The sequence below is a fragment of the Artemia franciscana genome, chromosome 12 (assembly GCF_032884065.1).
Source record: "Artemia franciscana chromosome 12, ASM3288406v1, whole genome shotgun sequence".
Taxonomy (NCBI): Eukaryota; Metazoa; Arthropoda; class Branchiopoda; order Anostraca; family Artemiidae; genus Artemia; species Artemia franciscana.
The window spans coordinates 39,825,121-39,852,892 of NC_088874.1; the positions used below are offsets into that span (position 1 = coordinate 39,825,121).

Consider the following 27,772-nt stretch of genomic DNA (forward strand, 5'->3'; position numbering starts at 1 on the left):
CTCTTCAACGCCCTGCTCTTTATGCTAAAGTTTTATTGTTTTAAAAAGTAAAGCTGTGAGAAAGAGTCAAACTTTAGCGTAAAGAGCGGGATGTTGGGGAGGGGACAGTCCCTTTCATATACGGAATAATGTCGGTTCGTTTTAAGTTTTAATGTTGCTCCTTACTTTCAGTTAAAAAAACTTGTTTTTTATTTATTTCATTTCTGAACGTTTTTGAATTAATGCAGGTGTTGATTTTAGATCACCGTGCATCAATAATTAAAACGAAATTTGCCTTTTAACTTGACTTTCTTTCACTAAATGGCTTTCTTACAGTTTTGATCGGACAATTTTGAGGAGAAAAGAAGCGGGGAGGGGGCCTAGTTGCCCTCCAATTTTTTGGTTACTTAAAAAGTCCACTAGAACTTTTAACTTTATTTACGAACGTTTTTTATTTGTAATAAATATACGTAACTCACAAAATAACTTACGTAACGAACTTCTATATTCGTATATTTTTTATTGTGTAGATGGGGGTGGGGAGTTCGCCCCCTTGTCAATACTTCACTCTTTACACTAAAGTTCGAATTTTGTTCCAATTGTTTAAGAATGCCCCCCAAACCTCAAAGGCCGTTTAATTAGAATAAATTGAAACCACTACAGTTGGGTTCTCTGATACACTGAATGTGATGGTGTAATTTTCAATAAAATTCTATGACTTTTAGGGGGTGTTTGCCCCTTTTCTTGAAAATGAGGTACATTTTCTCAGGCTCGTAAATTTTGATTCCCTTTAATTTAGACTGTAAAATAAAGGAAAAAGATAACACACACAAGGTCTGTTGTCCTCTGCCAAAACCTAGTATGTTAGGCAAGAATCAACTAACTAATGTAACTAATTTATAGTTGTTCTGAATTGCAACTTTACTTTACCAACCATTTGCAATAAGCTATAGAGATATGAAATATAATTTAATTTATAAACTCTTTGGAGTTTGGAACCTAACCGACCTATTTTAAGCTAGGTGTTATTTGGGCTCAGCAAACGTGCAGGCACGCTTTATACATATGAAACACAAAAATAACAAACAAATAATTATTTGTTTTTTAAGGAGTATTTCGACTTATATACTTAGTTTGAAGCGCATATCTACATGCATCTTTATTAGAGTTTATATTTTTCTGAGAATTTTGGTCTTTATGTGAGTATTTTAGGGTGAATAGAAGAAGAAATACTAACGAAGAGTTCAAAACTGACAATAACTTTTTATTTTTTATGATGGGGTGGTTCTTATAACTTACTATTTTTTGTATTAATATTTTTAAATCATTTTAACTTCAACAAATTTATTAGAACTTTAATCCTAATCAGATTTTAGATTAAATTTACGACTATTTCTACTACCTACCTACGACGTATAATTGTTGATTCCTTTTAAATTACTGGTATTTCTTCGTTTGCAAGTTTATCGGAGCAACCTATTATGTGCCTCCGCTAAAAACAAAAACAAAAAAAAACCTGAATCCGCCCCGTATTCAAAGGGTTGCAGAAAGCACCTGCAGTCTATGCTTCCTCAGAAAACCACGTGAAACCGGCGTGAAATTAGTGTACGAATTGAAATTCGATTCTACCGGACTTTGGTTCGAACAATGCTTCTTTACGGATGTGAAACTTGGTCAGTAGAACGACTACATGAAAACAAACTGAAAATGTTTGAGCATGTCTGTCTGCGCAGCACCCTCAGGGTAAACATGAGTGATCACATATCAACATGGATAAACGACGAATATGTGGTATCAAGATGCATTGCCATCGCGATCAAGGAGCTTCGACTGAAATGGCTGGGCCATGTCTTACGAAGGCCAACAAATTACTTGCCTCGCTCTTCTGGCAGAGCCCCTCAGCTCATGGAAGAGACACCAAGGAGGACAGCAGAAAAGCTGGTGGAACTTGGTTAAATCAGATCTTGAACCTAAATCAGATCCAACTTAATGGCTCCCAGTTGCAAGGCACATGGCAGCAGACCGCACAACATGGTAAAACAAGTCTCAAAGATCCTTGATACCAGATAAAGCGGAAACGCCTGATACCCGCTACAAGTACAAGTTAGTAAGTATACTTGAAATCTTGTCTGTGGGAACAAGGTTTTGAGTCTTGGTGTTGCTGGTAATTTGGTCTGTAACGGTGGCCTATGGCGTGACTCCATAAGCTCAGCCACACTTGACCTGGAGAAATATGGTGAAGATAAACATGAAGGGTGTGCAAAAGCACAGGTTGGCCATCCCCAATCCTCCATTGTGCTTCCTAGCCCAACGGTCAAGAAATGGAGATCGCTTTATGCTAACAATATAATAAATCTCGCTCAAATTTTATGCCATGTCCTTAGGTTAAGCAACCAGCATCCATACCCTTTCGCATATGGTTAATCCTTAATCAATCATCATTAATCCTCTAAACAGATTAAGTTAAAGCCAAATACTTAAAAACACTTTGTTTTAGGGTCAGATGATATGTCAGATGGCAAAATCCGTGGAAAACGTGACTGTTGTTGGAATAGCATCAGGCCATAAAGAAGAGGACTTGAAACCAAGTATTGATGTGTTCATCGAAAGAGGAGTCGACTATGTTCATGAGATCAGAAAGTAAGCATCAAATCTATACCACAGTATATGTATATGCACGAACAGTACATATACATATGCTGTACATATTTCGTGCATATATTCGTACATGTTCGTACATATATATGTACGAACAGCAGCAAAACTCTTATATCCCCATTAAAGATTCTTGAAACTTTATCAATCTAGATCTTTCTTCATGACTGTGCTACATCGCACACGCGCAATGCGCAAATGTTAAGTGAATTACGTATGCTGTGATGTATATAACACATTTTCTGTTGTCAAAATTCTAAAGAGGAAAACGGCGGTCGAATAAATATTTGTTTTCAGAGTCAATTACCTTTTCAACAGGCAACTTCTGACATGGTTGATTGAATTTTGGCTTGAATGAATTTTATTTTTCTATGTTTTACGACAACAAAAGAATTTATCATTCTTTAACATTAGTTTCTGGACAAGAGCTCTGAAAACTGCATAATATTGTCATTTTTATTCTTAAAGACCGATGGAATTTCTAATAAACATACAAATTTACAGAAAGATCTAAGTCTAAATACCGAATTTGGAGTTTGTCGTAACATTAGATTCAAGTTGTTCAGATTCTTAGAAAAAAGAATAATCACATACTAAATAAGGGCGAAAACGCAATTGTTTCACTTGAAGTACCTCTTTTGTTTTTTTAGTATTCTTTGTTTCCAGGGTTGCCACCCACGGCGAATCACCTCTAATTTTTGTGATTTCTTATGGCCTAGACAGTTGTTATTACTTGATGGGAAAATTAAGTGTTTTGCATTTATTAGTGATTTTATTAGGATAGCAAGAATCCCGCAAAATTTGGTTTGAAAAAGCCCAAACGCGTTATTCAGAGTAAAACTATACTGAAAACGTCAATGAAAGCAATTCCAGAGTATTAAAGCTTTTTCCCAGCCCAGATCTTGTAGAAATTAAGAAACAGTAGGATTATTTTTTTTTTTTTTTGGCTGGTGACTCTATAGAATTAACATATAATCATCATCATCTTGCCCACCATCATGATGGAGCTTCGTACTTTCGTTCGTCCCTAAGTAGGATGATATTGTTATTTGCCCAAAACGGCATCAACATCATGAACAAGCTTGTGTTTTTTTTATCTCTTAGAAGAATACCTCCCTTTTCCTCATAAATATTGCCTTAAGCTGATTCTAAATACCTAGATAATCGGGAACTATAAACTTTCAACATCTTTCGAGAAGAATAAAGAGAAAATTAATTTTAGTGATATTTTGCTTATTTTGTGTTTTTTCCCTCGGATTTTAGTGATTTCATTTTTGGCCTGGTGGCAACCCTAGTTGTTTCAAAGTGGGATATGGTTTTTCTTTTCAGTAATAAGGCTGATTAACTGAATAAAACTAAATAAAAAAAAATGAGTCCATGTATTTTACACAATGCTTGATTTTTACATAGTGCTCAATCTTTCAGGTTTTGTCCCATGGGAGTGGATCTTGTTTTGGATTGTCAATGTGGGGAAGAGTTTTCAAAGTGCTACAGTCTTCTTAAGCCTATGGGGAGGTATATTTTGTATGGAACCCAAAGCATCTGTGCTGGTGAAAGCAAAAGTTTCTTCAGTGTTGCAAGATCTGTAAGTATTAGGCCTGAGCCTACTCCATAATCATAATCAAACCAGTCTATACACACATTCGAGGGTAAAAACAGAGTTATACATGACTGAGTTAACAAATTGGCTCAGATTTCAAATAAAATTTTATAGTTGAGGAATGTATATGAGGAATATTTTGAAGGGACGTGCACAGGGAAGGGGGCTCAAGATTCGTTATCCAAAATATGTAAGGGGATTGAACCCCCCCCCCCTCCCCCACCTCTCTGAAATCTAAAATTTACCAAAATTTCTGAGAACATCTTGTTCTTGTTTTCGAATAAATTTCATTTGCTTATTAATGCCCGCCATCCCAAACAGTGCACGCGTACCTGAATCATGGTAAGGACTGGTCTGAAGCTTTGACTGTAACCTGGGTTTGGTGTTAGTCCTTAATTTCTGTAAATGCTACCTTTAATTCGAATTCTAAATACATTATTGTCATGCATCATCCCTATTATTTAAGGCTAAATTTCTTGCAGAAGGAATCTTGATGGGTCGGAAATTGTTCTGTTTATATTGACACCAAACCAAGTGCTTAAGGGAACGGTGCTTTACAAAATATGGTTTTCGCAGGTTGTTCAGATGATCCATCAATTCCCTCGATAGACTCGGAAGTTGTTTTTTTGTGATCTTCCTGGATGCTCGAATACTGCTTTTACATGTAAACATTGTCATCCCGTTCCCCAAAAATGATCATATCCGGCATCATGCTTTTGACTAAGGATCCGAACTGTGAGGTTGGTTTTAGACATTCTCAACCTCTAGGAAACTGGATGGCGAAAGAGACTAGATAGTTATTATGGAATTGATCCCTCTCTATCAAATAGTTGAAAAACTGTTGTCATAAAATCAACTTTTTATTTAATCCCCCTCTTTAAGGAAAACACGCCATCTTCATCTAAAGCCAGACTTGTGTTCACTAGTGACTAAAATTAATACAGCAAACTTGGGAGAGATTGCGCTTTTCCATGGGCTTCTATTCACCAGGTTAACAGATACATGTGATGAAGTCACCTAGAGGCCAGGCTCAAATGATCTTTGTAATTCCTTTTGTATAGCCACAAATTAGCCAGCAATATAAGGACCAAAATCTAACGGTAAAATCCAGGGACCAGTTTTAATTACCTATTTTATGACAAGGTTTGTGGCGCCCTCCAGTTTTTATGGTATACCACTTGTTGTTGATCAGCCAAATCAGAAAAAAACTATACCTAGGCTCGAATTTACGCAAACGAAAGTGCACGAGGAAGGATTCTCATTTTTTATCCCCTTGCTTCTATGTGTTCACTAAGTCCCTCTTATTTGTTTAAAGATACACTCTGTAGTGTCCAACCGCAGTAGTATTAATTGAATATATAGATATTGTTTTTTTTTGTATTTTTATTTTTGTTGTTTCTAGTTTTAGATTTCATTTATTTAATTTTAGATTTTATGAAGTATTTTAGATCTTGTACATTATTTTAGATATTTTCTTCTATGTTTAGCGCTGATGACTCCTTGTTTTATAGAGTCGAAATATCCGTCGTTTAGTCTGCCTTTTCTTTCTAATGGCCGTAGTCACTTTTGTTTTGTTCTTCATCGTGAGATTTTCTTCTTCTCTTTGTTTTGCCACGACTGGCCAGTTTGGTTTTAGATCTTTTATTCTAACAGAAAAAGGCATGTATCGGGCTAGAATTTATTACCTTGAAATCAGTAATCAAATGCTTCATCATACGAGCCAGGTGTGCTAGATATTTGGCTCGTAGAGTGCGTCAACATTTGGCGGTTTTCTAGAAAACTGGATGGAAACCTGGGAGAGAGGTAGCATTCTACTTAACTAATGTCTCTCAGTTTTCCATTCTCCGGTATTTCATCTAGTTTTTCAATCGTCACATTTTTCCTTCCAGGTTTCAGTTAGTGAGAAAGTTTCATCTTACCATTTCTGAGTTTAAGTCTTTCTTTGTAAACCCTTAATTTTCTTTTCAAATTTATTGCTTGACAAAGCTCTTAGAAAACAAAACAACCAACCTCTGCTTCCTATCTTCGGGCATGTCGGTCCGTTTATTAACGTCTTTTTGTACTGTACCCAGAAACGGGAAACTGGAGCGGGAAAAGGCGGGCTAAACTGTCGAGATTACCAGTTTATCAGAAAATGTTGAATGAAGACGCGGGCTTTACACAAATATAACGGCATCCATAAATGGGTAATTCTCTAGTCATGCCACCACTGTCAACTATGTATAGTAGGCGAGTTTAGATTTACAGCGGACGTTGCATATAAAGTTTAAGTTACAGATGAGAGGTATTTTACATCTTATAAATAATAGAGTTGGGGGAAAATTGGGAACTGTAATGTAATTGGGATTATTTCAAGGATTAAAATGTATCCGAGGAAGGTGTTGTCAAGGTACTATATCCACCCTCCTTATTTCTAAGGTTTAGAAAATTGAATAGGAAACAAGTCTATTATGTATCAAAATTTAAACAAAAATATGTTTTATCTTAACTTTGGGCTTTACGTCACATTTAGCTCTAGATTTTGAAGACACAGTTCTAATGACTTAAGCGGGATTTTGTCATTCAGTTTTTTTTTCAAATTTCAGAAATTTAATCGAATTAAAGGTTTTACAGAGCTATAACGGCTGATAAATCAGAATTGAATAAAGTTATAAGGCTTAATACACTTTCGGTGTACCTTATTTGAGCTAAAGATTTATTTGTGAATGTTTCACTTATATAATCCAATTGCTGTCCAAGGTCATTAAGAGTAAGTACCCTATGTAGGGGGAAAGGATGAGGGTATATATTTCAAAGGACCTTCTTGGGGCTGTGGAACCACTTTAGTACATATCGGTAATATAATAAACACTATAAAATTTCGTCATAAGAAACTGGTCAAGTAACTTCTTTATACTGTCAATCATTTGGATGGCAAAGATCAGGTGGGATAATAACCAATTAGTTTGCTTTGACTAATGATAGAAAATAGTGTCTCACCATGGATGTTCAAGTTAAGATTTGGGAGTAGAGTACTCCCAAATCCTTCGGGAGGGAGTAGAGATTTGATAGAGGGAATAGACCGAGGTGAGATACTTAGTTGAGTACATGTGGTGGGCGGCAGTAAAGGCAGAAGGAAGACCTTTTAACGCGATTCTTAACGACATTTCTGCGTTCTGGGTACACAATTATAAGTTGTAACTTCACAATTCTCCAAATATAGTATTATATTTTCATCATATTTTGTTTTATTTCATTAGCTTTATCAAAAGTTTACTTTTCGAGTGTTTATTATAACCAATAAGTACTTCCACTTTTATAAGTTTCATTCATCTAACAACTCAAGATAACAATACAAAAAAAAAAGACATCTTAAATTTAACCGATAGGAATTCTGTCTTTCTTTGTTGTACGAAAGTAAAACAGTTCAAAATAGGGATGAAACCTTTTAATTGACAGTGAACAGATATACAATTTATTTAACTGGATATTTCGAATACATATACAGTGTTCATATTTGTTGTACAGGCCATATTTCATCCAAAAATTCTTTGTAAGTAATTTTAACACTTTCAAAGTTCTTTTCCCCTCCGGACCAGTGGTGGCAAGTTGAGAAGTTATCCCCGCTGAAGATGTATGACGAGAATAAAATGGTAGCCGGCTTCAACTTCCGTCACCTACTATATAAACAGCGAGAACATGCTTATATCGATGAAGCCCTGAAACAGGTTTGGATCAGATACCTAAAAAGAGAAATTCGTCCTGTGATTGACTCGACCTGGTGCTTTGAAGATGTAAGTTTTTTGTTGTCGTCAACTTTTTTGGGACTTTCTCTCTCTAGTTTTGTCCTTTGGCTTTTTTCCTTTTATTCTTTAAATTCAATCCTTTCATTCTGTTGTAGCGTTTTAGATCCTATTTTGTTTCGGCAAATATTGAGTAAGTAAATATTTTTGTGTCAACATATTTTATACGTCAACTGATAGAGAATAAAAAAATGTTTGGCTTTCTTTATTACTTTCTCTACTTCTCTTTCTGTACTACTTTTCACTACTTTATTTCTATACTTTTGTTTCTTTGGCTTTTTCCCCTTTTATTCTTTAAAATTCAATCCTTTCATTCTATTGTAGCGTTTTGAATTTTGTTTTTTGCATATATTGAATAATCAAGTAATTATTTGTGTGTCAACATATTTTATCTCAACTGATTAGAGACTAAAAAAAAATGTAACTGAAGTAGTTTATCCTGTCGTCAATTTTTTGGGCTTTCTTTCTCTACTTTTGTTTCTTTACCTTTTTTTTATTTTATTCTTTTAAATCCAATCGTTTCACGCTATTTTAGTGCTTGAAGCTTTTTTTGTAAATATTAAATAAGCAAGTGACTATTTTTGTGTCAGTATATTTCATAACAACTGACAGAGACTAAAGAACTGTATTCAAATAGGTTATTCGTGACTGATATATTTTCCAAGAATTAAAAGTACTGGAACAGTCATAAGTTATTGAAAAAAGAAACGTTTTGAGTAAATGCTATGAAAAGAGATTTTCTTAAATGACTCAGCCTGTTATTTTAAACATATAAGTTTAATATTTTTTTTACATCTTTATTTTGGCTTTCTTTATGTCTTTTAGTTTATTGTTTTTACAGTTCAATGTTACCAATACTTATTATTTGAATAACTAAACTATAACAGAAAACAATGGAGAGACAAATAATTCGCTTGGTTTAACTTTTGAATAATGTCACGGGGCTGGCAATAACAAGTATAAAAAAGCTACTTTTGGGGTATTGGTTGTTTAGACTATGGTCCTGAGTGTGCATTAAACTGATTTTACAAAAAAGCCTTTCGAATTACCTTTGAAAAGCCTTTTGAAAGCCTTTACAAGTAATCCTTTTAAATTACCTTATCGAAACTGAAAGTTCGCATGTCGGCACGTTTCTAGGCTAGACTCCTAGAAACGCTACTACTTTTTAAATCTTATTTTTGTATTGTTTTATTTATATACTTTTAATACTATTTAATTTATTTTTGTATATACTTTTAATTATTTTTAAATATGTATAAAGTTTAAATATATGCATATATATGTATATATATATATATATATATATATATATATATATATATATATATATATATATATATATATATATATATATATATATATATATATATATATATATATGTGTATATATATATATATATATATATATATATATATATATATATATATATATATATATATATATATATATATATATATATATACTTTTAATTTGTTTACTATATAAACTGGATTTATGAAAGAATAAAGAAAATACGTTAAGTCTTTCTATGCATAACGACGTAAAGTGGCCCCCGACTTCCACAAGACATTTTGTTTGAGATGGATTATTTCTTCTTTTTTTTGTTTGGGGGGGGGGATTATTGAATAAGCTATAGATTTTTGTGTCGTAATTTTTGTACCTATTGAGAGAGAAGCCTGATCTGCAACTGAAACTCAAGTTTTGTACACAGAAATGGTCTTTGCTATATTCAATAGTTATATTTACATATATTTTCTTTAGCGAACCTCTAATTCTTTAGCGACAGGGGAGTAATTTGCATTTTGGCCCACCCCCCCTCCAGTTGTAATTCATTTCCATCGAAAATTTAGTCAAAACTAAGATAAGCCTGCACAATTCAAGCATCCACCGAAACAGGTCAGTTTTATTTAGTATATCTTTGTGTTTATGGCGATATATGGCTTGTTTTTCAGTTTTCGCTGTCATTTTCACTTGAATTGGCGAAATTGGTTCCATCTTTTGCCTTCCCCCCCCCATGATTTTGACGTAATTACACCACGCTAGTGATTGCATCTACATTTTTAATATACTGAGATTATTTTCCTCTGACCTTTAGTGCTTGCTAATAGGCTAGTAAACTTCTAAAAAGGGTTAACTTTGGATTCTAACCATATAATTTCGCCATCAGTGGTATTCGTTGATAAGACAGATCTCAGTTCTCAGGTCGATTCGGGGGGAGGGAACTCTAATTACGGGAAATTCATTTGTCAGTAAAATGACTAAGAGCATGGCAGTTTTATAAAAATTCGCAATTTTTGGGTCGGGGTGACTCTGAAGCTCTAACATCCACCCCACCCTCCAGTGGTCGATCCATATTATTTTTTTGTACGATCTCTTAGACTACACTGCCTCCATGTATAAATAAACGAAAGTATATAAATAGCGGGTGAATTTTTAATCAAGACAGGGAAACATAAAAAGAAAAAAAGAGAATACTTTGGTGTCACGTTCAGAAACCCTCATAAAAAAGAAGAAGTAAAAGCCAGACTAAACAGCTATAACATAACAAAAAATAGAATAAGAAGAAAATTACTATGGAAAGAAAAGAAAAATTTCACACAAAATCTTACTTCAAGCGCTATGGGATAGAAAACGTCTAATAAAATTCAGAAACTCTTCTTCGAAAAATGCACACGGCGATCCTTATACTTTGTAATTCGGCTTTAATGTACAGCGTTTTGTCATAGGGGATCAGCTTAGATTTTTGTTTAACTGAAGTAGTTTGATTAGAAGAATTATACATTTTTTAATACAATATATAAAAAATATCATTGGTTTATTAATAATCGTTTCGTACACCCCATTAAAAATTTAGCTTCAAAGGACAATTTGATTCATGAACTGTCTATTGATTTGATTACTGGTTGAGCGTAAGCCATGCCTTGCAATTTTTCGATTGAACTAGCAGTCTTATCCTAATGTTGCAAAGCTGTCTCTAAATGTGTAAATTCCATTAATACCATGTTAGACAGTGGTTTCCACATTACTTGTTATCAAAACAAAATTCCGAAATAGATTAGAAGCAATGAATTGGCATGAGAGCTGCACTAGCAAAAACATTGCCAATACGTATTCTATTCTATTTGCATTTTGTTTTAGCTTTTTTTTTACGAGAAAAGAAAGAATGGCCGGTTGTTAGAATTACCACCCTTTACATAAACCATTTTTAATACAAATACTTTATGTCAACCCCAATCCCTTAGCTACCCGAGAAACATTGAATGTAATAATTATTTTTTATCTGTCATAGATTCCTGAGGCAATGTTGAGGATAATTGAGCATCTCAATTTTGGAAAGATAGTTCTTGATCCCCAAATGAGAGCTGATAGTGAGGAAGCTGCTTTGTCACGTGGTCTAAACAAAAATTTGAGCCTTCGGCCAGAATCTACAAGTGAGTCAGAAAACAAGACTCTAGAAAGCAGACACGAAGGAGTTGGATTTATAGAAGCCATCAAGGAGACTCTTATGGGAGGAGGTAAGTAGAGCAAACAAATATTGTATATTCAAAAGCTTTTAAACGCAGAAACCCAGAGTTGGAGGGCCCGTGCCCCGAATTAATGTGTTTTGTTTGTTAGTCCATGAGTTAAGAGCCTTTGGCCCGAAAACTTGCTTTAAAAAGGCATTTGTAGCTAAAAATTTGTTTTTTATTTTGCTAGATTAGAACTTCCCTCGAAAGATAAAATCAGGATTTTTTTTTTATTTAACTCATTTTCATCGACTCGCCGACTTCGTTTTCAACTCATTTTCCTCGACTCACCGACAGTTTTCGATTCATTTTCCTCGACTTCGTATCTTTGTATTTTTGTCACATAAGTATGCTAAATTTGTGAGCCATTTTTCGACCTCTTTCGAATTTTAAATCACTTCAATCAAATTTTGTCAGTATATACACTTTATTCTGGCTGCATGATGGTGTCAAGTTGAGTTTTTGAATGGATCAAGTCAGGCCCGGGTCTAGGTGCGCGCAATGGCCAGGAGGTGCAAAGATTTATCACCAGTGATTTTTTTTGTGATTTTCTTAACAGAACTAGACTGATTTGGTTTATGGTCAAAATGCCAGATGCATTCCATCACCGCGCTGCCTATTCCCAAGAAAGTGATTATAAGACAATTCAGGATTCCGTGGGCAGATGTCTCCCGAGAATGGCAGCTGAGAGTTCAGCATCACCTCTGTTTTTAGTCTCTTTCATTACTTTTGGCTCATCAGTTGCGTTCTATTTATTTACTATCCCCGAATTTTTTTGGGATTTCCCCAAAAATTCCGCAAAAACGGAGCAGCAAAACCGCTTGGGCCTAGAAGCGTCAAAGCTTTAAATCCAACCCTACATGAAATGGTTTGATATAACTTGCCAGTTGTGAAAAAGCGGCATATATGGCTTTGGCGTTTACTTAAGTAGCTCCCAAATAGCAAGAAAAATGGGGTCACCTCACCTCAACTTTTTTATATTTTGGGAACTTACCAACGTAGAAGTTTCAAATAGGGTATTATAGAAGAATTTTCACCAACACTGAGTAGACAGCTGGGTATTAAAAGTTTGTATGAGGTTCAGGCTACAGAAATCGGTTATGTTTAGGGCAAAATGTTTACAGTGCGTAGTTCAAAGACGGCATTAGATAATTTCATGCAATTCTAGTTTTAAAAAATTCTGCTTAAAAGTTGAGAGAATTCAAAACTTGAAATCAACAGAAAATAGTTTATGTAGGATGTCAAACCTAAAGTGAACAGATATTAAAATGAATGACGAAAGAATATCTACAAAGAAAATCAAACAGTTCGTGGTAACGAACTGTAGCAAGGAGCGACCCGGCTCAATAGTAACCAAAACTCTAAAAAACGGAACTTTGATACCAATAGTTACATCAAAAGAATCGCATTTTAATGCTGATTTTAAATATATAAGTTTCATCAAGTTTAGTCTTACCCATCAAAAGTTACGAGCCTGAGAAAATCTGCCCTATTTTAGAAAATAGGGTGAAACACCCCCTAAAAGTCATAGGATCTTAATGAAAATCACACCATCATATTCAGGGTATCAGAGAACCCTATTCTACAAGTTCCAAGATCCTATCTATAAAAATGTGGAATTTTGTATTTTTTGCCAGAAGACAAATCACGGATGCGTGTTTATATATATATATATTTTTGTTTTCCCAGGGGTGATCGTATCGACCCAGTGGTCCTAGAATTTTGCGAGAGGGCTCATTCGAACGGAAATGAAAAGTTCTAGTGTACTTTTTAAGTGACCAAAAAATCGAAGAGCACCTAGGCCCCCTCCCACGCTCATTTTTTTCCCAAAGTAGTCGGATCAAAATTCTGAGATAGCCATTTTATTCAGCATAGTCGAAAAACCTTATAACTATGTCTTTAGGGACGACTTACTCCCCCACAGTCCCCGTGGGAGGGGCTGCAAGTTGCAAATTTTGACCAATGTTTGCATTTATTAATGGTTATTGGGAAATGTAGAGACGTTTTCAGGGGAATTTTTTGGTTTGGAGGGGGGGGGGGGTTGAGAAGAAGGGGATATGTGGGGGAAATTTTCCATGGAGGAATTTTTGTCATGGGGGAAGAAGATTTCCATAAAGGGGGCGCAGCATTTTCTAGCATTATTTAAAAAAATAATGAGAAAATAAATATGAAAAAGTTTTTTTCAACTGGAAGTATGGGGTAGCATTAAAACTTAAAACGAACAGAAAATATTACGCATATAAGGGGTTCACCTCCTCGTAATACCCCACTCTTTACGCTAAAGGATTTTTAGTAATTTACACTATTTATTCTACGGCCTTTGTGATTCAGGGGACAAAATTTAAGCTTTAATGCAAAGATTTATTGACGAGGTAGTGACGAGTGGGCGAACCTTCTCATATACGTAATAAAAACATACGAACATAGAAGTTTGTTACGTAAGCTAATTCGTAAGTTACGTATATCTTTTAGTAATGAAAACGTTCGTAAAAACTAAAAGTTCTAGTTGCCTCTTTAAGTACCCAAAATATTGGAGAGCAACTGGGCCTCCTTCCCCTTCTTTTTTCGCAAAATCATTCGATCAAAACTATGGGAAAGCCATTTAGCCAAACAAATAAATATGCAAATTTCGCTTTAATTATTCATCTGCGGAGAGCCGAAATCCAAACATGGATTAACTAAAAAACGTTCAGAAATTAAATAAAAAAACAAGTTTTTTTAACTGAAAGTAAGAAGCGACATTAAAACTTAAAACGAACAGAAATTACCCCGTATATGAAAGGTGCTGCTCCTTCTTCAACGCCCTGCTCTTTACGCTAAAGTTTTTACTGTTTTATAAAGTGGAGTTGAGAGAAAGAGTCAAACTTTAGTGCAAAGAGCAAGGCGTTGAAGAAGGAGCAGCCCCTTTCATATACGGGGTAATTTCTGTTCGTTTTAAGTTTTAATGTCGCTCCTTACCTTCAGTTAAAAAAAACTTGTTTTTTCTATTTAATAACTTACAATAAATGATGAATTCAAACATAAAGCGTGCAGAGATTATCAGAAAAATGTAATGTTACCACCCTTCAGACCCCTCAAAAACCTGATTTGCAGTTTTGGTTATGTTGCTAAAAATAATTCTGATGCTAGTCGGTTGGTAAATAAAACAGAAAAACGTCATAGAGGACAATTCAATACTTTGCTTGACACAATTACATCTGGGTTGAGCCGATCAGTGGTTTCCAGAGACATGGTCGCAGAGGGGAAACTATGGCTTGAAATTATTGCCCTGTTAAACGAAAATGATGACCCGTGGAACTCAAATCCGTCAGATCCTGTCTTCAGGTTCAAGGTTCTTTTAATATAACCAAAATATACAAAATATTAGGTAACTCAAGGCTGAGAGTATAGCTCGAATGCAATTGAACAACACTAAATATGCACAAAAAGTGCATCAGGGAAAAAGTCTTCAGGGAGAGCTATATAGCTTGTATCCTGATTTAAGTGCAAATACCCAGTAATTCCTAGCCTGGTCTTCCACATTGTGCGTTTTGCGCGGTTTTAAAGTAAAGGGGTATAATAAAAGACAGATATTATGGTATTTTTTCACAGATGTCTCTACGCCATCTTTTTTTCCCAAATGGATATGGAATTCTATAAAAAAAAATAATGCTACATGATTAATATTAGCTTAAAGGCTATTGTCTTAAAATACTAGTTAAGGAGGATTACATTCTATCTCCATTTATATGAATTATGTTTACAGGCTTGGTCTCACGGCATGGGCTATTAAAGAACATGAAATCAAATGGGAAAGCAAAACTCCTAGACCTGGATTATGTCGATGACTTAAGCATCCTAGATGAAAATGTTAGCAAAATGAATGAATATTTAGAGGTTGTGCGAGTTCAGAGTGCAAGAACAGGTCTGAAAATTAATGCCAAAAAGACTAAGTCGCTTACACAAGGAATAAATGAATATGGAGGAGTGATGCTGGTTAACGAAAGATCGATCAATTGGGTAGCTCCTCTTTCCTGGGTAGTATTATCAGCAAAGATGGTGGGTGTTATTAAGATATTAAAAGTAGAATAGCAAAGGCCAAGGTTTTTCAATAGATGAAGTAGTTCGAAACAATAGAAAGTCAAATCTACGAACCAAGATTAGAATATTGGATGCTACGAAAAATGTGGTTCTATCCCGCTTTCTTGGGATAAAATAAGAAACCGTTTGAGATGGCTAGAACCCGTTTTGCGGATGAAGGATGGCAGAATGCCAAAGATTGTCTTTTTTTGGTCATCCATCTAGGACCAAACAAAGACAGGTCGTTCCTAAATGGGATGTGAAGCGGTAGTAACAAATGATTTAAAGCAAATTTCAACTTCTTGGGGTTGGGCGGGGGGTAAAGGGAAGCTTTGAATAGACTTGGATGGAGTAGGAGCTTGTGTAGCTGTGGAGGCCTCAGGAAGCTTTGTGCTGCAGTAATTTTTTACCAGTTCTAGCGGTAGTAAAATCTTTAGAAAAACAATATAAAATAAGTGCTATATTGTCCCATTATGGTTTTCGGCGGTTCTGTCGAATTAGCAAAAGCAGTTAAAGGTTTCTTGTTAGTATTGTGGGGTAGTCCTACAATTACGCGCAAAGCAGTACTCCTGTATAGGCTTGGAGGTCATTAATTAAAGGATAACAAATTTAGCCACTAAAATCCTTCTAATACATAAAAGGGTATAACACCGTAGTCTCTTCTAGATTCCTGCGGCAAAATAAAAAACAATCCAAGATATCGATCAAAACAGTTAGCAGATTGTGTGAAAAATAAAATAGAATTTTTGAGGTATCAAGTGCATGGACACAAAGCCCCATCCCCTCCGAAAAACAACAGTTTTTCGTCATGGCCTAATTGGTCTCCGAACATTTCAAGTGTGTTAAGTAATGTTGACATTGTTATGCGTATGCGTTTTGACTCTAGCTTTTTTCTTACTCAAGCAGAGAAACAAGAAAACACGGATATTATTCCAACCCATCATTCGTGTGCTCAACAAATACCAGTAAGCCCCTTCCTCCAGGAAACAATAATGCAAGTATCCATATCCTAGGTGAGGAATTTTTCTTCAGTGTTTTCTAATTAGACTACTGAGCATTTCAAAAATGTTTACTAAATAACACTGATATTTTTGCCACTATTTGTTAATAGTAGAACTATATTTAACTAATATTAACTATATTTTGAACTGTAACATTAATAGTTAACGAACTATTTTTAATTTCAGAGAGTGAATTACCTCGTCAACACTCAACTACTCGAACTGATTGAATTACCTGATCGATTTTCTCCGTGTGGCTAGCTAGTATTTTAGTGGAGCTCTTTTTATCCATATTTCATTTTTGTTTGATAATTTCGATGAATAAACGATAAAATATTGATCCATTTTTAGTGCTTATTCGACCTGCCTAATTTAACCAGGGAAGTAATACTCGATGGGGAAGTGGTGAAACTGCACCTCCCAGACCTCGGTGTAATATCCCCCACTCCTGTTTGCCCCTCCCCCAATTGAAGTCTAGATTCTTCAAAAACCTTGTGAAAACTAAGATAAGCCTGAATAATTTAAGCATCCACAGAAACTGGTCATTTTTTTTTAGAATATCTTTACCTATAATGTACTATATCGCTAATTTTTCAGTTTTAACTGTCATTTCTACTTGATTTGGGAAAATTGGCTCCAAATTCCCCCCCCCCTCCAAAGATTTTGACGAGATTGCGCCACTGCTTTTAGCCATAGACTACTATTAGTTCTTTGTTTATTTACACAGTTTTGATCTATTCAGTCGTCTATCTTTCGCTGGTATTCATATGTTACGTCTGTTGACCAAACAGAAAATACCTGAGGTGGCAATTTTATTCATATACTGCATCTGTTGACCAAACAGTGACTACCTGAGGTGGCAATTTTATTCATATGCTGCATCTGTCGACCAAACAGAAAATATCTGAGGTGGTAATTTTATTCATATGCTATATCTGTTGACCAAACAGAAAATACCTGAGGTGACAATTTTATTCAGATACTACATCTGTCGACCAAACAGGAAATACCTGAGGTGGCAATTTTATTCATATACTACGTCTGTTATGCTACATCTTTTTAAAATTTTTGAGTAGTTTGCGGATAAGCGTACTATGGTAAATCAAGTCAAATACTCTATGTAGGTCAATCGCAATAAGGTTGACTCAGCATTCTGATTCATCTACATGATGTAAAATCTTATCAAGGAAACTTACTAAACAATGGCTGGTCGAATTCTTGAGAATACTCCTGATTATTGAGGGTCAACTTTGTTTATTTATTTATGTTTTTGATTGTGTTCAAAATGGAAGTTTCGAAACACTTCTTACAAGTGTTCTTAAAGGGTTTGTGTTCAAAATGCAAGTTTCGAAACACTCCCTACAAGTCAACTTTCTTTTCCCTGTTTTTATTTAGTCATTAAAATTTTTGACTAGCTTGCGGATAAGGTACTATGGTAAATCAAGTCGAATGCTGTCTAGGTCAATCGCAATAAGGTTGACCCAGCACTCTGGTTCATCTTGATAACCACCACATACTTGGGTAGAATGATTAGTAAAGATGGTGGATGCAGAGAATATGTAAGAACTGTTTGCTTCCTGGTTCAATTGTTTAGGCTATTGAGATACTAGGCACGTTACCACCTCCCCAATAAGTGCAGAAAGTAGAATAGCTGAGGCCCAGGGTGTTTTCTCAAATGAAAAAAAAAAAAAAACTTTGGAAGAATAGAAATAATAAGACTGCAAACCGAGACTAGAATATTGGAAGCTACAATGATGACAGGGATCAATTATGGTTCTGAAATATGGGCGCATCGGGATATGGAGGAAGATCTCTTAAATATTTTCTGAAGGAATTGTCTAAAGATAGTTTTAGGTACCCGTTCGACTAACCTTATTAAAAAAAAGTTATACAAGTTAATCCCACTTTTTAGGGATATAAAGAATGAAAGATTAAGACGGCTAGGACACGTTTTACGAATGAGGTATAACAGATCCCAGACAAAAAGCAGGTCATCCCGAATGGGGGAGTGGGTGGGTGAGGTCACAAGAAAGGATCGGAAGGAGATTAGAAACTTCATGAGAGGGAGTGAAGCACAAAGCTTTGAATTTACTGTGGCGAGGAGGAACATTCCAAGCTATGTTGGCCTCTTGCGGCTTGATGCTGCAGTCAGTTGAGTAGTAGTTGGTCCTAGAGCAAGTGCTGATTCTCTTAGATTATTGGATGTATTGTACAATATTATTGATTGTAAGAGTAATATCATAATTATTGTAAGTTATATGCTGATTATTGGTACATCAGCATATAACTGAATTTGTGTTATGAAGATACGTAGAGTCTATTGAGTGGACGCTCTTTTCTGTCAATGAATTTCAAGCTTCCCAAGTCAATCAAAATTTTGGTAATAATAACAACTTAATTATTTTTGTTGTAGAATTCTATTGGAAAAATAGGAAATCATGTCAAGTGACTATTAATTTATTTTACTAAAATAATAAAAAAGAAAAACTGATTAAAATCAAGAACTAGTGAAATGTAATCCATCAAAAAACAAAAAAGAGTGAATACATACTGACATATAACGGAGCGTAAAAAAGAATAGAAAAAAAGACCTTGATAAAAGATCGCTTGGTTATCAAATCCTACAAACATGGAGCTAATTTCAGTCTGATACCGTCCGATTTAAATCTCGTACGCTGCCTGGTGGACAAATAGGCGAATTATTTACACTGAATTCTCCTGCTAATTCTAAATCGTATAATTGTTCTTCGAGAAATCATGAGCAGCAAAAAATACCTAGAATATACAGGGACGATGCTCCCAGCATTTTATTTGGAGGGGGCAAGAGGGGTTCACATCCGGAGAGTCAAGGGGCATGGGCTATATAATATTTTTCTTCAAATAACTGTGGGGGGGGGAAGCTGCCTTTCATCTCCAATGAAGCTTTCGTTTTAGAAAATTGTAAAATCCACGCAATTTTATTTTATGGTAGAAATGACTCAATCAAATTTGCTAAACTTAAGGATACGCGTCGTGAGAGGCTGAATCTATTTCATACCCGTCCCCTAGTGTTAAGACTGATACGATTGAGTATATACTTTTTGAAAGTCGTTTTTTTGCAGAGTTACTTTCGTTCTAAAGAGAAAATTCTTGCACACGCGAGTATAGGGGAAAGGGTACAGACCGGTTTGTATTTTCACAGATTACATTCAGGGAAGTGAGTGTTAAGTCGGATAAGGGATGTTCGACAACATCAAGGATGTCGAGTGTCTTCTGGCTTCAGCTAGCTTCAAAAGCCTAAAAGTATATTTATCAAAAAATTTAATCAAAAATAGAGATTTATCAAAAAATAGGAAGTAGCTAGTTTTATATGCATTCATCAAGCGTTTTAAACTCGAGAGCTAGCTAGAGCCTGCTCCGATGCTTGATTTACTTCAAAAAATTTTCGAAAGTTACCTAAGGCCCAAGCCAAAAAGTATAGGCATAGTGAAAACTGGCGGTAGTGTAGAAAAAGAAATCACAAATGTTTTCTAGATTTTAGCATTTTTTTTTTAGTATAATAAGGGTAATGATACATTCAGCTTTTTCATCCTAAGTTTAAAGATTGCACTCTATTATCGACTAGAAGAATAAACATTAGAAAGTGTTTCCATCCGTCTAAATTTCATTTGTCAACTCCGTTCAAAGCAGGAACAGTTGAAAACCAATTCTCAGCCTAAAAGAAAAATGTCGCTGCAGTGAGTGAAATAAAATCAGGAACTAGTAATAGCATGATCAGCAACAGACAATAGGCAAGATTAGCAAAATGGAATACTTATAGACAGGAAAAGCCTCCTTTTATCCTCAATAGGCTACCATTCTTTTTGATGGGCTGGTTTATGTCCTGTTAAAATTGTAGCATCGTTTTTGCTATTCGAGGATGCTCCGTGTATTAAGAAAAAAAAAATCATATATCTTAAGAAGAGGCCACATCCAGGAAGAGGGGTGCCAGGACTGAATCCCCCCTTGAAAGCTCGTATAAACGTAACAGAAATGAATATAAACACATTTTTGATGTGTTTTAAAATTTTTAACCCCCCCCCCCTTCCCCGAACAAGAATCCTGGATACACGCTTGCCTTAAGATAAATAATTTGATGTTAAGCCATTAGCCTCTGCAATTCAATAATCTAACAGCTATATGACAAGTTAGACCAAATAATAAATAAGAATGAAAAAATGAATAAATCAAAAACGAGCTCTTTTAATTTCCTTTCAATGTGCCGGTATCATTAAAAGATAGGTTCTGAAAAAGCATTAAACTTAGGTTCCAAGCATTAAACCAAAGATCTAGCTATTGACAACAGTTTAATTTCACTTTAGGAGACAGTACGTCTTCATACAGGAAAATATTCAGTTTCCTCTCTTCACCGGATATTTTTTTTCAAATTGTAAATTATTTTTAACGAAGATGTAAGAAGACTGGTATATCTAACTCTTGCAAAAAAAGATAAAAAGGCAGGTATCTAAACACTTCAGGCTGGAATCTTATTTGATTACTTGAGTCCACGAGAAGGTTTTCTTTTTAGAATTTACAACCCATCCTACATTTCAGCCTGATTGTTGGCGTTCTTGGCGATTGTAGGCTGTAAGTTATATAAGTAAGCGGTGACAAATAGACAGACATATTGATCTGATCTATAGCAAGAATCTGGTTATTATTAGGTCACAATGTCGATTTTCAATTCCGGTTGTTGAATTGTCAATACAAATAGATTCGAACAATCCAGAATGCTATTTGTAATCCAACATTTGACAATGTGAGAGCTTAAGGAAAACAAGATTTTGTATGATTAGGATTAGGTCACATGATTTTCAATTCTGGCTGTTGGATTGTCGATACAAACATATCCACACAATCCAGAATGCTATCTGCAATCCAACAATAATTTTGTCAACCCAGAAACCGGCGCCTCTACCCAAAAAGTAGAGAGAATATTTGGTTCCGCAAAGTGGAGGAGAAAACAACACCGAGGTGCATCCCGCCATCATATTCATTCATACTAAGGCAGAAGGCCGAGTTCATTTTAAAGCGATTCTTGAGAACATTTCTGCATTCTGGGAGTTTTCAAGTTGTAGTTTTCACAATTTTGCTAATAAAATATTCTGTTTTCATCATTTTTTTTTCATTAACCGAACTTCACTCTTCGAGTGTATTTTATATAGTAGACAAGTAGACATAAAATTATATAGTAGACAAGATATAGTAGACAAGATAAGACTTATATAGTAGACAAGTAGACATTATATAGTTGACATAAAATTTGACCATATTAAATAAAAAAAAGATTCCTTTTTTATTTTGCATTGTACGAACGTTTCACTTTATGACTATAAATTTTAAGAATTTTCTTTTAGTTACACAACATCTGCATATTTTCTAGTAATCTTGCTACATTATAATGTTATCAAATTCGAGAATCTAAATCAGAACCTGATTTTGGTATTACAATTAATCCTACAACAAGATTCTCAATGGAAGATTCCTATTTTTACTACGTGATGATACGATACTAGTCTCAACAGCTGCATAACTGTTTGGGCAAAATAGTGGCCAAAATAAAAATTAAATAAATAAAGCATTCTTTTATTTCATTTCATTATCTAAGGATAATAAATAATCAGTTCAGTTCGTTCAAAACAGGTCCTAGGATTGAAGTACTTGAAATCCAGCTAGCAGTCTAATTTAACAGTTGAAAATTAGATTAAAAACTCAATTCAAATTATTCGAAATTAAAGCCAATTAGTGTATAGAATTTGTAATTAATTTAAAATTCAAGAGCTGTTAGACTGATGTTTATCCATCGGGTATTTTTAATCAGTATAACCTTGACATAACTCTAAATTGAGCTAAATTGCTGAAATTACTTGGTTACGTGACATTGAGAGTAAGTTTGCCCATCTTTATTCTTTACTTTGGTGACTAGGCTTCCGCAATGTCCTAAATTTGAGCATACTATTCTAAATTTTTAGTTGCACGCAAGAAGTCTTTTAAAGTTGTTCAATTTAATTTATACGCTTCACTAAGCTTTGGAGTTTCTGTTAAATTTTGTTTTTCAGTTTTAAACTTTAATCTTTTCTCAGTTTAGTTCAGCTTTATATTTCGGCTCCTTTGGGAATTATTTAAAACTTTCTATTATTTAATTCGGTCTTGGAGATTACTTCTACATTTTGAAGATTATTTAACTAATATTAAAATAAAATTATTTAATTTGGTTTGGTTTTTTGATAGAAGGATTCGCAGTATCGGAAATTGCCGCTAGTTTCAGTAATAGAATACAGTCCATTCAGCCCATTCAACGGTTAAAAAGAAAAAGGATATCGAATAATCAAGGGAATTCATTCCTTGCATCGTTTTTTCTTTTTCATTTTTATTGTTTTTCTTTTTTTGTTGGCTTTATTTCGTTCATGGCTTGTCTCATGTAAACATATCTGTCTATCTATCACAACTTCAAAATGTGTACACTGAAGTTTCTAGAATTCCTTACAAAATTTCAATGCAATAAAAGTCTTCTACAACGAAATAAACTATAAATAAAGTAACAATACGTAAAGCAGCTCCAAGAGGAGTGACACACCTCGAGGAAATAATAGCCTACTAAATGACACGACACAGCCTTGCACTCGAGTTTGAATAATAGATTATTCTTCGAGTATAAAGGACAGTAAAATGCAATCTGATTCTTTAAATTTGTTAAGTGGAAACTTTTTAATTCAGTTTTTTGTATTCACGGGTACCAATTTGAAAAATAGAGATTGTGTGTTAAAAATCAGCAGAAAATAAGCGAAAAGAACATGTCATCATAGATTTCTAGAAGAATAACTTATCATGATTTGCTTCAGCAAAAAAAACAAACACTTCAATAAATCTAAACTTACAAATAACAGTTCAATAGGGACAAATACTTTTATTTGTTTTTGTTTTTGTTTCACTGTCAAATAAAAGGATATATCTCTATTGAACTCTTATCTATACGTCATCGAAAGGCAGTGTGGTCTTCAAAAATACATGAATATAAACTACGCACTATTATGAACATTATTTACATTATTCAGGATTAAAAACTTCAAATTATTAGTTAATTGACTTATCTATAAGAATATCTTTTCAGAAGATTATTTAGGCTATTCTGTTATATTTATCCCTTTGGTTGACTATTGACATATAAATAGAGTCCTCATTTTCTTCCATTGCAAAAATGTCAGTTTTATTACTTTATTTAATACATGATCCCACTAGCCTACATTTGTTCAACAGCCCGACTAAATAGGTGGTACTTGTTTTATATTCCCCCCGCAGCTCAAGAAGTGAAGTTAGGTTAATCCTAATAAAATATACCTAAGTATGATAAAAATATAATGCTTTGGAAACAAATTTGGGCTATATATTTGCACATTAAAGGGGGGAGGGGTAAAGTACAGCGGGTCTGCATGCAAAATGTGTTAGCTACAATTATTATGATATTATGACGAAAGAGTTGTTTTCTGACTTCATACTGCCCAAATACTTTACCCCCCCCCCCCTAATGTGCAAATATATAGCCCAAATTATATATTTTCCATATATTCTGTCACTTCTGTTTGTCTTTTCTCATGCTAAATTGAAAGAAACTAGCGAAAGAAACCAGTTTACACAGCGTCAATGCATGAACAACTTGAGCTGCAGGGGTATATCATACAGGTACCAAATAGGGTATTTCGTCCTATCGATGTTGTATCACCCGACAAGCGACAATTATTTGCGGACAAATCGGGTGTTACAAATGTTGGTAGGGCTTGTTTGTAGGCAACATAAGTTTCCGCTAGTCTCTTTCAAGATCTAAATGTGGCAACAATGGACATTATTTAAACAGCAAAAATAATCTTTATCGGTGCATAACAGCCGAATCGTAAAAAAATCCCGTTTTCCAGGTATGAACAGACCGAAGATAAGCCAGGGAGCAAACAATGTTTTAGTTTTGACGTCCTTCGTATTTTTAAAGTTTTTGCTTATTTTGGTGAACTTTTTGCCCAACAGTCTCTTCTAGGCTATGTTATATAAAATAGCTACCTCACAATTGTAGAATACTAATTACAGGCAATTATGTGGCCACAAGATTCGGGCAGCAATAAGCTGTATAAAAAACTGGTTCAATCCCGTTTTCAAGGACCACAATGAGAAATATGTAAAATGGCTAGGTCACATTTTACGGATAGGTGAATGCCAAAGATTGTGCTTTGTGGTCATCCATCTTGGACCAAAAGAAAAGCAGGTTGTGTCCAAATGAGTGGAAAAAGGTCACAAGACGGGGGTTAATGGAAATTCAAAATATAGTGAGGGGGATGTTAAAGAGCAAAATTTTGATTAGAGTGGAGTGGAAGTCGAGCATGGGCACAATTATTACCTACCAAAGTTTAATCAGTGAGATATCTGACGTAGTCATTTACTAATTTACATAATTAATAATCCATAGTTACGTTCTGAAATTAATACTTAATTAAATCAAGAAGTAGAATGCACACTGCTAAAACTGACAACTTTAAACAGTACTTGCCTAAGAATTATAGGAATTCCCGATTCAAAAAGTTTGGCCTCATAGATCCATCTAAGAATACTGATATTCCAGAACCTGTGCTAATTCAATGATAAGCCTTCAAAAATAAGCCTACTGACACTTTTTAATCTACTTTCGTTTGAGGGTCTATGGCCAAAACAGCAAGGCACATCCCTCCTCCATCCCGGTCTATTCAAAGCCTTCCTCTTTACACCCTCCCAAGAAGTTTTAATTTCACCTAAATCGTTCTTTAAGATCTCCTCCTACCCCATTCGGGGACGGCCTGCTTTTCATTTGGCCCTATATAGTTGGCCGAAAAAGATGGTCTTTGGCAATCTGTCACCCACAGAACCTGTCCTTGGTATCTCACCATTCTCTCATTATAGCCCTAGAAGGTGAACCACGTTTTTCCACAGCTTTTTTGCACAACTGTTTGAAGCGACGAAAAGCGTGTGCCAAAAAGCGCTTGTGCCAAGCGACCTTTGTGCCAAGCGACCAAAAGAATTGATAGAAAATTCATCTGGAAAATATGTCGCAAATCCTCCTCCGTCTTTTGTAGTGCCAGAACCATACCACTTTTCAGAACCATACCACTTTTCAGAACCATACCACTTTTCAGAACCATACCACTTTTCAGAACCATACCACTTTTCATAACCATACCACTTTTCAGAACCATACCACTTTTCATAGCCATACCACTTTTCAGAGCCATACCACTTTTCTGAACCATACAACTTTTTAGAACCATACCACTTTTCAGAACCATACCACTTTTCAGAACCATACCACTTTTCAGAACCATACCACTTTTCAGAACCATACCACTTTTCAGAACCATACCACTTTTCAGAACCATACCACTTTTCATAACCATACCACTTTTCAGAACCATACCACTTTTCAGAACCATACCACTTTTCAGAACCATACCACTTCTAGGAACATACCACTTTTCAAACCATGTTTCAGAACCATACCACTTTTCATAGCCATACCACTTTTCAGAACCATACAACTTTTTAGAACCATACCACTTTTCATAGCCATACAACTTTTCAGAACCATACCACTTTTCATAACCATACCACTTTTCATAACCATACCACTTTTCAGAACCATACCACTTTTCAGAACCATACCACTTTTAGGAACATACCACTTTTCAAACCATGTTTCAGAACCATACCACTGCCATCACTGTAGCTTCCAATATAGTAATCTTGGTTTTAAATAACATAATACAATAAATATTAGAAGAAGTTTTAGGGCATTAAATGAATGACTAAAAAGAAACTGAAAATAAATGCTTAAAACGAGTATTAGTACTTAAATATAATAGTATTTAATAAATATTCATAAATAATAACTTAATAAATAAACTTATCAATTAAATAATACATAAATATGTAATTAAATAATACTTACAGCATGCCGTAAAAATAGGTTATCTTCGCAAAATTTATCCAAACATCTCTTCAGTGCCTCAACTATCGCAGAATCACGTCTCTTACTATGAACATGAATCACCTCCTCAGTAAATCTATCAGGCAACATTTTGGAAATTTCTTCTTTTCTAATTGGCTTCGCCACATCGGGGTTGCACTTCGTATAAAAACGGACAAACTCTAAGGGGTTTTTGTCACCTTGCCCGAAGTTGACGTGGATAGAGGTTACAACAACATCGCTGGGCTGAATAAATGAATCCTTAGGGTCAAGGTATGATATCAGCTTTTTTTCAATGTCTGAATCAGAAATCTATAAGAAAAAGAAAAAAAATAATTATGAATTGAAGAATAAAACTCAGTTGGGAAAAAAGGCTATAAAAAGACAAGAAACGAAAATTACAAGTGTAAAAAATCGTACTTTTCAGGATGAATCAGTAAAAAAATAAATAAAAGGAAATAAAATAAAACTAACAAACAAGAAGGGAAAAAACAACTGAAAATCTAAAAACAGATCAGAGATAGCAAGGCTAATGTATATAAAATGGATAAACTACAAACAAAACTCAGCGTTCGATAACCTGATGTCAAGACAACAGCAAATACCATTCTTCTGCCCTGCCTTAGCTAAGCCGTCCGGTTTGGCGAGCTCCAAAGAAATCTTTTGGGTCACTCAAGACTTTTGGTTATATTTAAAACATTACCCCAACTCCAAGAATTTTAGTTTTTGTTTACCCCCCCCCCCAACAGACTAATTAGTGAAGTTGGGAATAATCTCGGCAGGTTATATTAATTTTTAGATTACTTAAGGATCAATAAAACATCAGAAATAAATAAATATTCAATTAACAAAATAGTGGACCCACTAAAACCTGGTTATAAAACCAACTCGAAATTCTATTTTTAAGAGTTACAACATTTTTCTTGTTAAATTGGCAGTAAGGTTATTAATAAAAAGTAAATAATAAGATTAGTAATATTAACTTATAATATCGATTAATAATAACATAAAAGATAGCAAATTTTACCAAAAAAATTTTAACACCACTTTGTAAACTGCGTCTGGTAAAACAAAGTTCTTCGAGATCTTTATAGATGCTTTCCCGAAAGAAAAGTAAGAATATCACAAGATTTCAGAATTAATCGCTAAAAATGTCGTTAAAGAGCCATATAATTAATATTCAATCAAGATG

At 34.6% G+C, this 27,772-nt stretch overlaps 2 protein-coding genes across 5 annotated transcripts in view; one reads left to right on the top strand and one right to left on the bottom strand.

Annotated features, from left to right (window-relative positions):
• Positions 1–16,923, top strand: part of LOC136034117 (synaptic vesicle membrane protein VAT-1 homolog-like) — a 40,686-nt gene extending 23,763 nt beyond the window's left edge. Inside the window, exons 6-10 of one of the 2 annotated variants that reach the window (XM_065715263.1) lie at positions 2,477–2,619; positions 4,060–4,219; positions 7,792–8,007; positions 11,307–11,532; positions 16,770–16,923. In XM_065715263.1, coding sequence (XP_065571335.1) covers positions 2,477–2,619; positions 4,060–4,219; positions 7,792–8,007; positions 11,307–11,532; positions 16,770–16,813 — 789 coding nt within the window. In that variant the 3' untranslated portion in view covers positions 16,814–16,923. The remainder of the gene's footprint in view (positions 1–2,476; positions 2,620–4,059; positions 4,220–7,791; positions 8,008–11,306; positions 11,533–16,769) is intronic. The other variant, XM_065715264.1, reaches the window with a different exon arrangement.
• Positions 16,924–19,024: 2,101 nt separating this feature from the next.
• Positions 19,025–27,772, bottom strand: part of LOC136034118 (deoxynucleoside triphosphate triphosphohydrolase SAMHD1-like) — a 69,435-nt gene continuing 60,687 nt past the window's right edge. For all 3 annotated transcript variants that reach the window (XM_065715267.1, XM_065715265.1, XM_065715266.1), the window contains 2 exons: positions 26,563–26,892; positions 19,025–20,277 (listed from right to left, as the gene is read on the bottom strand). In XM_065715267.1, coding sequence (XP_065571339.1) covers positions 20,227–20,277; positions 26,563–26,892 — 381 coding nt within the window. In that variant the 3' untranslated portion in view covers positions 19,025–20,226. The remainder of the gene's footprint in view (positions 20,278–26,562; positions 26,893–27,772) is intronic.